Source organism: Petaurus breviceps, unplaced genomic scaffold (genome assembly GCF_028583685.1).
Source record: "Petaurus breviceps papuanus isolate PSGF00001 unplaced genomic scaffold, PetGlider_PUasm1.0 90823, whole genome shotgun sequence".
Classification (NCBI taxonomy): domain Eukaryota; kingdom Metazoa; phylum Chordata; class Mammalia; order Diprotodontia; family Petauridae; genus Petaurus; species Petaurus breviceps.
The window spans coordinates 6960081-6973882 of record NW_027187352.1 but is presented as its reverse complement, the minus strand read 5'-3'; the positions used below and the strand labels follow the sequence as shown (position 1 = coordinate 6973882).

Here is a 13802-nt window from a genome sequence, read left to right as displayed (position 1 = left end):
GGTAGGAGGGAGGGAGGAAGGAAGGGAGAGAGGGAGGGATGGAGGGAGGAGGAAAGAAGAAAGTGAGGAGGGAGGGAGGAGGGAGGAAGGAAGGGAGGGAGGAAGGGAGGGAGGGAGGAGGAAAGAAGGAAGGGAGGGAGGGAGGAGGAAAGAAGGAAGGAAGGGAGGGAGGAGGGAAGGAGGAAGGAAGGGACAGAGGGAGGAATGAAGGGAGAGAGGAAGGAAGGAAGTTGTGAGTAAGGGAGGAAGGCATGGAAAGATGGAATAAGAGGGAGTAGAAGGGAGAGAGTAAGGGAAGAAGGAAGGGAGGGAGGGAGAAAGGAAGGTAGGAAGGAAAGGTCATTGAAGTATGTTTTAAAACGCATGATAGAGAAAAAATCATGAAGAAAAAGGAAATTTTTGAAAGTTACATGTTGAATTAACACATATTATTTCTTCATTAATTAATTAAGAATTAATTAATTCTTCTGTTTTACTCTATGGAAAAGCTCATTTTATTGAGGGTTAATTCCATTCCATCTCTGAGTTTAGGATTCTTCATGGAGAATCTTAGACGGACCACTAGGGGGCAGACAAGACATGTGAAAATTGATTTCAAGATCCTGCAGACCAACTTGGGGTTAGTGTGAACTAGACAAAACAATCTTGCCAAAGCTGAGAGACCTTACCAATCATGTCTTCTAACCCCGTCATTTTAATGTGAGGAAACTAAGTCCCAGAGAGGGCCAGTGCCTTGGTCTGGGTTATGCCACATCCTCATGTCCTGGAGACCCAGGGCTTTTGATTCAAAATTCAGTTTCCTTCTAACACATCATCCAACAAAGCATTTATTAGGCACCTACTGGGTACCAGGCTCTGGGAACACGAAATCAAAAAATAAAACAGCCCCTTCCTTCAAAGGACTTACATTCTATCTGGGTGAGCACACATAAATACATATATATATATAACATATATAATAATAATTTCTAATTTCGTATAGCACTTTGAGACTTAACGTTTTTCTCTCTGTGAGATAATGCCAATATGGTTATATTACACAGACCTGGTGTGGTATAATGGTTAAAGTTCAGGGCTTGCAGTTAGGAATACCTGAATTCAACTCTATCTACTAACTGTGTGCATCTGGGCAAGTCACTTAATCTTCCTCATTTGTAAAATGGGTATAATACATTATCCTTGTAGTACTTACCTAATGGGGTTGTTATAAGGCTCAAAGAAACTACTGTTGATAAAGTACTCTATAGCTAGCAGCTATTATTTATTATCCCCATTTTCCAGATGAAGAAACTGTTTACAGGACACCATTTGAATCTGCAGGACACAGAATGTTAGATCTGAGGAAAACTTTAGAACACAGAAAATCAGATCTGGAAGGGGATTTGGAGATTAGCTAGTCTAACTCCCTCAGTATACAAGAAGGAAATTGAATGAGGGAGGGCAGAAGTAGAATGACTTGCCCAAGGTCATATAGTAATATGCTGCTGAGTCAGGACTTGAATCCATGTTCTTAGTCTCTAGTTCAGTGCTCTTCCCCTTCTGCCAGTCGAGGTCATGGCAGAGTTGGAAAGAGGACCTGGGTTCCTAAACTCCTAGCCTAGGACTCTTTTCCTAACAGAAACACAGAAAGTCAGAGGTTGAAGGAAGAAAGAAAGAGATTGTCTCTCTGTTCATTTCACCGATGAGAAAACTGAGTCTCTGAGAGAAGTTACTTACCCAAAGTCTTCCATCTAGGAAGAAAGCCAAGCTAGGACTCAGATCTGGATATCTCCTGGGTCTTTCCCTCATTGCTGAGACCTAGAAGCTGGTGCTCTGATTGTCCTGCCCTGTCCTTGGGACCAGGGGATTTCTTTATTCCTGCCTGCTCAGTCTTTGACAGAGAATCTCTCTCCCCTCTCAGACCTTGATGTCCTCCAGATTCCTGACTCCACTACTGGTCTCCACCCATTCTTTGATAGGAGGCAAGAATGGAAGAATGGTTCCTCAGTGTTCTGGGAAGCACTGTGTTCCTAGAAGGTGTTCTCTAGCACCCCAAAATACTACATTCCTTCAACAAACCTTAGCCCCTCACATATAGTTTTTTACATGGTGAGCATTCAATAAATGTATGCTGGACAAATAAATAAATATATCTCACAGATGTAGGGAACTTTACAGCCCTCTTACATTCATAATTTTATGGGAAACAGAGTTGAGATAATATTCTTCCCATAGCTGTGTGACCCTGGGCAAGTCATTTAACCCTGTTTTCCTCAGTTTCCTCATCTGTAAAATGAACTGGAGAAGGAAATGACAAACCACTACAGTGTCTGCCAAGAAAACCCCAAATAGGGACACAAGGAGTTGAACATGACTGAAATGTACATGACAACAATTTTATAAAGAAGGGTGTTAAGGTCCAGGGTTAGAATCACACAATGATTCAGTGGCAGGTCCAAGATGATGATGGTGGTGGTGATGAGGTGGAGTGGGGAAGGGGGAGGGAACATAGAGGGGAAGGACATCCTGTTGGCAAATATTCCTCACCTGATGGCCCAGAATTAGGTCTGGACAATGAGAGTATTCCCAGATCTGAATGCAATAATCCTAATCACCCTCATTCCTAAAGTGCCTAATAGTTAATAGATACTGCAGTTTTAAAATCCCTTTTATAGTGTCTAAAACCTTTTTACTTTCTCTATCACCTTCACAACTTACATAGGGCTCCCTAGTCAACAAAGAGGGGTTGAGGGGGCCAGAGTAGAGAAGGGGAAAATAAAACAAGAGGGGAGAAAAATCAGCAGACTGCCTCCATTGCCTTTCCTTCCCCTCAACTAGGGCTTTGAGCCACCCAGACCGAGGAAAGAGCCTCCAGCAGGGGAAGCCTTCCCTTTATCTTTTCCTACTTGTCCAATCTCTGTCCTGTGCCCCCTCCCATACTAAAGCTGAAACAGCCAGATGGGAAGAACAACATGGCACCTCACACTGCCTGTATACACTGGGAGTCAATAACTACAATCCCCTGGATGAAATGGAGGACTACCAGTCCTCACCATCCACCCTCCCTTTGGTCCCTTCTCAACCAAGCAGTGCTTTGATCTGACCTGCTGATTCACCCAAAGGCCCCTAAGTCTTGAGATCTGCCTGACTCCCATACATTCTTTTTTTATTTTATAAAAAATTTTAAATTTTTTGCTTTTTTTTTTTGGAGGGGGGAGGGTAGGGCAATTGGGATTAAGTGACTTGTCCAATGTCACACGGCTAGTTTATTTTTGTGTCAAGTGTCTGAGGATCTGAACCCAGCTCTTCCTGACTCCAGGGCCAGTGCTCTACTCACTGTGCCACCTAGCCGCCCCATCCCAGACATTCTTAAGGCTTCCATTGGTCCTGATCTCTTTTATATGTGTTGTCTTCCCTGATTAAGAGTAAGCTCCTTAAGAGCAGAGATTTGGTCTTGATTTCTCTATTTGTACCCCAAGTTCTTAGCAAAGTGCTTAGTGCATAGTAAGCACTTAATACATTATGTTTCATTCATTCATGATTATAATTCTCCTTTTTATGGCACTTTCACATTACAACGTTATTTCTCAAAATAACACCCTGAGATAAGTACTGTGTTTACTAACCTTATTGTACAGATGAGGAAACTAAAGCATCCAGAACAAAGATCTGCCCATCGATTCATGATTAAGTGGTGGAGCCAAGACTAATCAGTCAGTTTGTAAGCATCTATTAAGTGCCTACTGTGTGCCAGGCCCTGTGCTAAGTACTCTGGATGTAAAGAAAGGCTCGGCCAGGACCCCATCTTCTGCTCTTTTCATCAGACCTTAGCTGGCATTTACTGCACACGTAACAGATGATGCAGAAATCACCAGCCCTATTCCTTCTAGTGGGGTGGGGGACCTCAGACCTTACCATCTCCCCTGTCCCTGTGTTTTTCATTCTCTCCTCCCTCCCTTGTCTTCTGACTTACTGTCTTAACCCGTGAGCCCCTGGGCTTTTCCATCCTCCCCAAAGACAAATTCTCTTTCATGTGTTGTCTTTCCCACTTAGAGTGTGAGTTCCTTGCAAGCAAGAACTGCCTCTGTGTATGTGCCTAGAAGATGCTTTGGTATATACTAAGTGCTTAATAAGTGTTTTTCCATTAATTCATTCAATCATTCATCAATTTCATTCACATTTCCCTGCTCCCTACTCAGCGATCATAACTGCCCATTCTCTAGGCCTAGGCCCCTCCAAACTCCCACTTATCTGCTGTAGATGACTCCTCAGCTTGGCTTCCCATCAATATTATTCCTCCTCTCCTCTCTTCTCCACTCCTTTTCTTTCCTCTTCTCTCTTCTCTTCTTTTCTCCTCTCCTCTTCTCCTCTCTTCTCCACTCCTTTTCTTTCCTCTTCTCTCTTCTCTTCTTTTCTCCTCTCCTCTTCTCCTCTCTCTCCTCTTTCTTCTCTTTCAGTCTTCTCTGTCTTTCTGTCTTCTCTCCTCTCCCTTCCCTTCCCTCCTCTTCCCTCTCCTCTCTGTCTTCTCTCTTTTCTTCTCCTCTCCTTTTTCTCATCTCCTCTCTTTTCTTCTCCGTGACATCTTGTTCATATCTTCTCATTTTTAAGAAGGAGAAAGCTAGGGTCCAATGAGAAGGAAAATTTGCTCAAGGTCATCCCACTGGCCTCATCTCCAGGAAATCTGTCTATCAACAGATTTTTCTTCAGGGCTAACCAACTGACTGAACTCTTCTAGTGAGTTCCCTGAGGGCAGGGATGTTGTTTGAGTAATCCAATCCTATACTATCCAAATTAGTATATATTAGTGAAATTCAGGCACTGAGCAATATGCTGGGGGTACAAAACCCTACCTATAAAGAGAATCCCAGTCTCCCATTCAGAAGAGCATGACTACTTCCTAGAACAGGTGTTCAAAAATAAGTTTTCGAATGACAAATTCCAGTGGGTAGAAAGAATGATGGATTTGGATTCAGAAGACCTAAATTTGAACCCTGGCTCTGATGCTTTGCTATGTGCCCAGGTGACTTAGAAAAATCATTCTCCTCCTCTGGGATCAGTTTCCTCATCTGTGAAATGAGGGGGTGGACCCAATGTTCCTCCCAGCTCTGACTGCAATAATCCTAAGCACTTGCAGTGCTTAATAGTTAATAGGTGTTGTAGTTTTAAAAGCCCTTTTATAGTGTCTAAGACCTTTCTAATTTCTCTATCACCTTCACAATTTACATAGGGCTCCCTAGTCAACATTTTGTAGTTAGAAAGTACCTTCTGTTTTCAAAGTATTTTACAGTTTACAAAGTCATCTAAGAGGGTTTTCTGTTGTTTTTTACAGTTTCCTTGATCTAATTTCATACTTACAAGTTCATAGGGTAGACAGGGAAGATATAATTATCTTCATTTACCAAATGAGGGAACTATGGTTCAGAGAGCAGAAATAACTGCCCCAGAGTCACATCACTAGGAGCTGGCAGGGTCAGAACTGGGGAGCAGAAACCTTGACTCTCTAAGCCCAGGACTTTCTCCACCCACCCTGCTCGATAGTTCTAATTCTTAGTCCCTCAGGAGCAGGACAGATGCTTCCGTGGGACCTTGGTTTTGACTTCTCATCTCTTCTTTACCATTGTCTTTAGGCTGGCAAACCCAACCCCTCTGGCACGGGTGCTTTCCCTGGACAAAAGTGGGTAGGAGGGGCCACTGGTGCCCAGGGACGAGAGGACATCAGGTAGGAGGTGACCAAGACAAATTTCTCCCAGGATTCAGCATATGGTGACAGGTGTCACAGGAGAGTGATGCCAAGGGCACAAAGCAGGGTTAGAATAGAGGGTTTGAGTGACGGACTGCGGGACACAGAAAACGAGATGGAGAAAAAGCCAGAGAAAGACACTCACAAAGTGACAGGAACACAAAAAGAGAAAAACAGAGAAAATGACAGGGGGATAGAAAAGGAGAGTTAGATACACAAACAACAGAGAAAAGAGGGGGTGGAGAAAAAGAGAGGCGAATAAAAAAGGAGAGAATGGAAAGAGAGTGACAGAGAAAGAGGGGCTGCTTTAAAAGGAGAGGAGAAAGTTAGGGAGGAAGGAAGGAAGGAAGCGAGGTGTGTGTGTCGGTGAGGGGAAGGGAGGAGGTGTCAACCAGCAATTAGCAAAACGCCTCGGGTGCACTCCTGGTGCCCTAGTAGGCTGCCCCGCTGTGCCCTGCGCCAGGGATTCTGAAACTATGCTTGCAACCCTTGCCCTTCATCTCCTCCGAGCCGCGCCCTGAGCCCCCGCTTCCCAGTCTCCCACAAGACGAGCCAATGCCAAGGTACGTCGAGGCTGAATAATACGAGAAGGAAAGGAGTGGAGGTTGAGGGGATAGGAGCCTGGGGAGGGGGCTGGTCATCTTAAGTGGTCTTTTGCTTGAAGCTGAGGGATATAGTTTTCTTTGCGTTTTGGGTGTGTGGCGGATAATAAAACACTCTCGGTTATCAGGGTACAGTTTATCCGCGGAAAGCGGATAAGGACTCTCTCCTTAAGGCTGGTTTTTTAACACCACCACGGACCACTGGAGTGTGCAGTGCACTAAGAGTTCCCATTTTTCTAGCTCTTCGTAAAATTTAAAGTTTACAAAGTCCTTTCCTCCCAACTCCAGAGATGGAGAGAATTAGTACTACTGTAATTTTCACTGTTGAGATTCTGCCGCAGGGGAGCGAAAGTTACTTACCCAAGGTCACCCAATTTAGGAAGTATCTGGGTGAGAGTTAGGGCTCAGATCCAGACGACCTGGATCTAAGCCCAGGGTTTGAACCACTCTACTGACGGCCTCTCTAAAAACAAAAATACACAGCACTTAAGACCCAAAGGGGAAAAAAGTGTCAGCGAGAAAACAGCAAACATTTTTTGAAGGAGATGTCAGTTCCCCGAGGCATGGGCTATCTTAAATGCTCTAGGAGGTTTGGGATTAGATAAATCCAATAGTGTTGGATGGCTGGGGGGAATGCGTGGCGAAGCAGGGAAAGGGATCTGGAGGCCAAAGACTTGAGTTCAAAACCCAGACCTGACACTTAATGCCTATATGACTTTGAGCCTTGGTTTCTTTAGCTGTAAAAATGAATGAGGTTAGGACCCTTCCAGCTCTAAATGTATGATACCATGGGTCAATTTCTTGACTCAGTCCCACCACTGGCACGAATCTAGAGGTAACCGTGCATTCTGAGGCTGGGGGGACAAGGCTTGGAAGAGTTACAGGGATAAGCAGGAAGGAGGCGAGAACACAGATGTACAGAGCTCTCCAGTATAGATAGCAGCCCTTGCTGAAGAGCCAGGCAAGGAGAATAGCCCTGGGCTGGAGGTCAGGAGAGGGTGCCAGTCCTAGCTCCGCTTTTGATTCACTGTGTGACTCTGGGGAAGTCATCTCGCCTTTCTTTGGCCTCATTTTCCTTATCTGTAATATGTAGCTCCCTGCTCTCCTGTTCACAAAGGGAAGGAGTGAGGGAAAACTGGAATTGCACCTGAAAGCTTTGGATAGAACCATTGCGTTAGCCATTTCTCTCCATTAGATCTAGACCGAAGGAAGAGAAATCTTCTGTGCCTCTTAAATGGAAGGGGCTGCTCTTCTTAAGGAGCAGATCAGAGAAGAAATTCTCAATATTGACGATCTCCACCTGCTTTCCATTAGACATGAATGTAGGCAGACACGAGAAAGCACATTCACAACATGTGTGTGTTTGTGTATGCGTGTGTCCATGGGAGAATGTATGGTTACTGTGTATGTATGCGTGTGCATATGTGTGTCTGTTGTAAATCATATACTATTTATTCAGCCCTAGAAGGAACTTGGCCCAGCACCTCCTTATTTTATACAGAAAGGAACTGAGTGCTTTGGGGGTAGGGTGGAGCTTGTCCAAGATCACAAAGGGGATAAGTGACAGAGCTTGGATTTGAACTGGGGACCTTTGACTCCAAATCTATCTCCATGTTTACTAGTTCATTTCATATGTGGTGTGTGACATGTTTGTGTGTTTTGTCGGCATGTATCGATGTGTTGGTTAGCATGAAGATTATGACATGCATGCATGTATTGGTTGGTTGTGTATTGTTGCATATATGCATTTATCAGGGGGAATGTACATGTCTTCTATATGCATGGATTGTATGGTGTGTTTATATGTGTGTTGGGTTTGGTGTAGCACATATTACATATTATACACATATCATATATTCTATGTCTGTGCATACTGCTTTGGTGCATACATGTGTTATGTGTGTGTGCATTAGGTGGCATGTCCACGTGTGGATCCAATATGTAAAGCCTGCTCCACATTTCAAAGCACCACATAAACACCGGCATAGTAGCACGGCCATCGAACCTGAGGTCCTCATTTCAAATGTCAATTCTGCCACTGCTGATATGTGATCTTGTAGTGGGATATCTCAATGGATAGAACACTGGATTGGAAGTCAGAAAGATCTGAGTTCAAATCCTGCCCCATGGCTGTGTGACCCTGGGCAAGTCACTTAACCATTCTCAGCCTCAGTTTCCTCAAATGTAAGTGATGGGGATAATACCGGCACCAAACTCCCAGAGTTTTTGTGAGGATCAAATGAGATAACATACAGAAAGCACTTTACAAAACTGAAAATGCTACATCAATGTTAGCTATTGTTATTGCTGTTATTATTATTTTAGGCAAATCACTTTGTCTCTTTGTGCCTCAGTTTCCTCATCTGTCAAATGAGAGGTCTGAACTCTCAGGCCTCAGTTCTAAATCTGTGATGTGACCAAATGTCAGATGTTCTATATGCATACATTGTGTATGTGTGGTATGTAGGCAAGTGTGTACATGTACACAAAACCTTATTCCTATTATATTTGCATTTCTGCATGTATTCGAACATCACTGAAAAATGACAAAGGAACAAATGTGTCACATACATGTGCGATGTGCATTACGGTTATGTGTGTTGTGTGTACTATGTAGTCTATGTCTGTGCATTGTGTTTCTGAGTGTATCACTCACTGGGGATTAGAACCATGTTGAGAGAGGTCTCAGGTAAGGCGAGTGAGCACCTGGGTCTGATTTTGTCTGCTAACAGCTCCCCTCTAGTGGGGACACACACACACACACACACACACACACACATACACACACACACACACCTCCAACATACCAGAGCCAGACAGGTAGGACTTTTACATTATTTTCTGATTGGTACTATCTGGGCTGGGTCCCATGGATTTCTTGCTCCTGCCCTTTCCCATTCCCATGACAAATGGAGAGTCCACTGTTTGAATGTTTGTCTATATAAGCAAAGAAGAAGACGCTCATGTGTCTAGTCCAGCCTGATTCTCTACATGATCCTTGGATCTCTGTGGGCCTCAAGTTTCAGCGCTCCCCTAAAGAGTACAGGAGAGTGAAGGCAGATCTACCATCCCTGAAGCCCTGGGAAATATCTTTCAGCCCCTGGGGATTACCTGGGAATTTCTGAATTTTCCCAGTGATGGAGAGGGGCCAAGTTCTAGAAGGCTCACCTTGAGCCTTGTCCCCAAAGTCTCGTATCCAGTGGTAAGACTACTGACTGGGCAATTCTCCTTTCTCTGCCTACTGTGAGGAGAAGCAGCTAGAGGGAATGTTCCTCAGAGTAGCAGAATAGGAGATTCATGGAGAACTTAGAGCTACAAAGAGCCCTAGAACCTAGAACTTATGCCAGTATTTGAAGGCACCTTTGAACATGTAAGAACTAGACAGGACCTTAGGGCATAAAAAGTCAGGGCTAGAAAAATCATTAGAACAGAGGATATAGAATGAAGGACTAGAAAGTTAAGAGTTGGGATAATGATAGTAGCATTTATATAGCACTTATATATATTTTATATATAGCATTCATATTTACAAAATACTTTACATAGATCCCACTTTATCCTTAAAACAACCCTGGGAGGTAGATAGTGTTATTATCCCCATTTTATAGATGAGGAAATGAAGGCAAGCAGAGGTTGTGATTTGTGCAGTGTTATACAGTATCTGAGGGAAAATTTGAATTCAGGTGTAGCTCTCTAACCACTCTGCCCTCTAGTTAAAGTGATCCTAGAGATCACCTAATCCCATCTCCTTATCTTATCAATAAAGAAACCAAAACCTCTGGGGCAGCTAGGTGGCTCAGTGGATAAAGCACTAGTCCGTCCTTCCTTCCTTCCTTCCTTCCTTCCTTCCTTCCTTCCTTCCTTCCTTCCTTCCTTCCTTCCTTCCTTCCTTCCTTCCTTCCTTTCTTCCTTCCTTCCTTCCTCCTGGCATAAGTGAATGGCAGAGTGGAAAGAACACCAGATTTTTAACCAAATACTAGGCCTCCAGTCTAGTTCTACCAGTGACTCTCAGTGAGCTCACGGGTAAGTCGATACCTCTCTCAACCTCAGTTTTTTCATCTTCAAAATGGGGAGAATAATCCCTGCTCCTGCTTCCATCAGCAGGCTAGTGTGAGAACTGTATTGGGAACAGTAGTATTAATTGAACAACAAGCATTTAAGGGAAACTAGGTGGTACAATGAATAGGTAGAGCTCAGGACTTGGAATAAGGTAAACCTTGGTTCAAATCCTGCCTGGGATACTTAGTAGTTGGGTGACCAAGGGCAAGTAATTTAATTGCCTTCAGTCTCAGTTTTCTCATCTGTAAAATGGGATGGATGACCTTCAAGGTCCCTTCCAGCTCTAAATCTGTGATGATCTATGGAAAGCCCCCACTGTGGGGTACAAAGACAAAAACAGGGTCCCTCATTCTTCTCCTTTAGGCTGCCCCTGATTTGTGGGTCCATGCCCTTAGCAGATTCCCTTATTTCCTAAACTCCTTCCCAGCCCAGGTCCAACCAATAAGACTTCCCAGATCTTCCCTATTCTTCAAAGCCTGGCTCACTCCTTTTCTAATCATTCCTCACACCTGCTGTGTGCAGAGCTTCTGGGATGAGGTGGAGGTGACTGAGAGAGTTCCTGCCCTCAGGGCATTCACTAGTCTAACGATCCTGAGCTCCTTGGGAGCAGGGACTGTCTTTTGTCTTTCTTTATATACTGGTACTTAGCAATGACTAACACAGTTAACTGTTAAATGACTAACAATGATAAACACAGTTGTTGTTGAGTTGTTTCAGTTGTGTATCTTTGTGACCCCACTTGGGGTTGTAGCAACAAGCACCCCAACATCCCCAGGGTGGCTGCCAACACAGGTTCTTAGATCTGCTTCGATAAAGGAGAGAAACTCAAAATGGGTTAACAAGCTTACTTTAATCAATCGAACATATATTGTTTACCTTGTTCAGGGGAAAAAGTCAGCACCCTGAACTTCAGAGTATACAGACAGAAGTTACAAGAAAAAAGAAAAACATATCAAGCAGACAGGCTTCCAAACTGTCCAGCCATTACATACATCCATACCTAATCATAGTTACCAGAGAGTGAAGCATCAACATCTGGGTTTTCAAAGCCGGGGGCTCTCAATGGCTGCCCAGAGTCTCATCTGGTCAAATCACACAATATATCTCAAAGTGAGCCCCAAAGCAAAGCCTCACATCAGGGATTATATAGCTTTTTCCTGGGTCAGAGAATGTAACCACCCTCTTGACCCACTGCCCAATCACACAGCATCAAGATGTGAGCATTCTTGAAAACCAAGCCTCCTGCCACAGTCTCCATGTGACCACATTCAGCCTATTAGGGGGCAGAGTATATTTTCAAATCAAGGAAGGTTTTGAGTCTCTTAAGCCTATTAAAGGGTCTAGAGACAGGAAAGATCTTTAAATTTGCATTTTACAGGGGTTTTCTTGGCAAAGATACTGGAGTGATTTGCCATTTCCCCTCCAGCTTATTTTACAGATGAGGAAACTGAGGTAAATAGGGTTAAGTGACTTGCCCAGGGTCACACAGCTAGGAAGTGTCTGAGACTGGATTTGAACCAGAGTCTTTCTGACTTCAGGCCCAGCTCTCTATTCACTGCTTCTCTGAACATAACTTCCTGAACATAGTAGCCATTGAATAAAAATGTTTATTGACTATGGACACATAGGATATTTGAAAGCAGAACTTTTAACTGCATGAGAAAGATGCAAATGAGGTCCTATGAAAATTGTGAGAGGACAATTACAATCCCAGCCCCCTCCCAAGGAATCTGGGGAAGGCCTCATCCTAGAGGAAGCTGAAGATACAGTCATGGACAGTTGGGGTGCATGGGGAAGAGCCCTGGATCTGGAGTCCCAGGGCCTGGGTTTAGATACTGCTTCACAATTGTGAAGACCCCTAATCTCATTGAGTGTCGGTCTCTTCATCTGTAAAATGGGGATCATAACAGCACCTACCTCAAAGGGTTGTTATGAAAAAAATCTGTAAAGTGCTATAAACGTTGAGGGGGAGAGAGATCGAACTGTAATTTCATTGGTACAGAGAACTCCCAGGTAAGAAGAAACTTCCTTTACTCATGCAGGTTGGCATCTTCTCTACAAATTACTTAGAGAATTTCCCAGAGCACTGAGAGGTCAAGTAACTTGCCCAGATGGTTCACACAGCTGGTGAGTGTCTGAGGCTGGATTTGAACTGAGGTTTTCCTGACTCCAGATCTGGTGCTCTATGCACTACACCACCCAGCTGTCCCTGCAACACACAGTAGACACTTAATAAAAACTTGTTGGTTGACTTTCAAGCATAATATAATAACTCCTAGGTCTCCTGCTTTTTTTTTTTAAAGATTTATTAATCAAGTTCCTCTCCAAAGTCCTTGTGAAAGTTAATAGCCTACATGTCTATGATGCTTTATACAAATTATCTTCATATTCTTATAAAAGATAGAAAGTGGGTCTGGGAGCCAGGAATATCTAAGTTCAGATTCAGCCTCTTGACACTTCCTGGCTGTGTGACCCTGGGCAAGTCACATAACCCTGTTTGCATCAGTTTCCTCATCTGTAAAATGAGCTGGAGAAGGAAATGGTGAACTAACTGCTCCAGTGTCTTTGCCAAGAAAATCCCAAATGAGGGTCATGAAGAGTTGGACATGACTGAAACAACAGAACAAAACACCAACAGCAAAATCTGAGCTCAAATCCAAAATCAGACACTTACTAGCTGGGTGAGCCTGGGCAAGTCACTTGAACTTTGCTTGCCTCAGTTTCCTCCACAGTAAAATGGAGAGGATAATAGCACCTACCTCCAAGGGTTGTTGTAAAGATCAAATGAGATAAAATTCATAAAACACTTAGCATAGTACCTGGCACCTCTATCTCTGTAAAAGGACTTCTCTCACCCATAGTTGAGAAAGAACAAAATATGAAGTAAAAAACCTGTCTTTGTCACTCTCTTTCCAGGTCATCTTGGAGAAGACATCTAAGCTCCCTAAACCAAAATTTCCTCATCTGTAAAATGGGGAGGAGTGGACTAGATGGAGACAATATGACAATGGAAACCAGAGATCAAAGCTCCCACGCTGGAAGGGACCTCAGGGCTATCTAGTCCAACTTCTTCCATTTTACAGATGGCAAAACTGAAGCATAGGATGTAACTTACATAGGGTGTAAGTGTCAGAAGGGAGGCTTGAATACAGGTCCTCTGGCTTCAGGGCTACTGTTCTGTCCACTACTCCATAGTACAGGGGGATGCTGCAGGTAAATGTTTAATAATTGACTCTCCAAAAAAAAAAAAAAGTATGTACAACATACTCTTAAACTAAATCTACATTATCAATTCCCCCTCCCAAGAGTTTCTTAAGTCTAGATTACCAAGCAAATAATAAATCAAGCCCTGATTTGTTGCATTTGTCAATTCCCAAGGCATAAACTTTTCCACCGGGAATTTAACAATGTACTCTTGGGAG

The 13802-nt window shown here is 43.6% G+C and overlaps 1 protein-coding gene across 7 annotated transcripts in view; it reads left to right on the top strand.

The window, feature by feature from the left end:
- Positions 1-5978: 5978 nt before the first annotated feature.
- The window catches only part of LRRC32 (leucine rich repeat containing 32), a 127324-nt gene continuing 119500 nt past the window's right edge, over positions 5979-13802 (top strand). For 2 of the 7 annotated variants that reach the window (XM_069070891.1, XM_069070895.1), the window contains exon 1: positions 5982-6282. Coding sequence is in view for 1 of the 7 variants with exons in the window: in XM_069070896.1 (XP_068926997.1) it covers positions 6275-6282 (8 nt within the window). In the remaining 6 variants the exon portion in view is untranslated. Of the gene's footprint in view, positions 6283-13802 lie in introns of all 7 variants that reach the window. The other 5 variants (XM_069070896.1, XM_069070898.1, XR_011165013.1 and 2 more) reach the window with 4 other exon arrangements.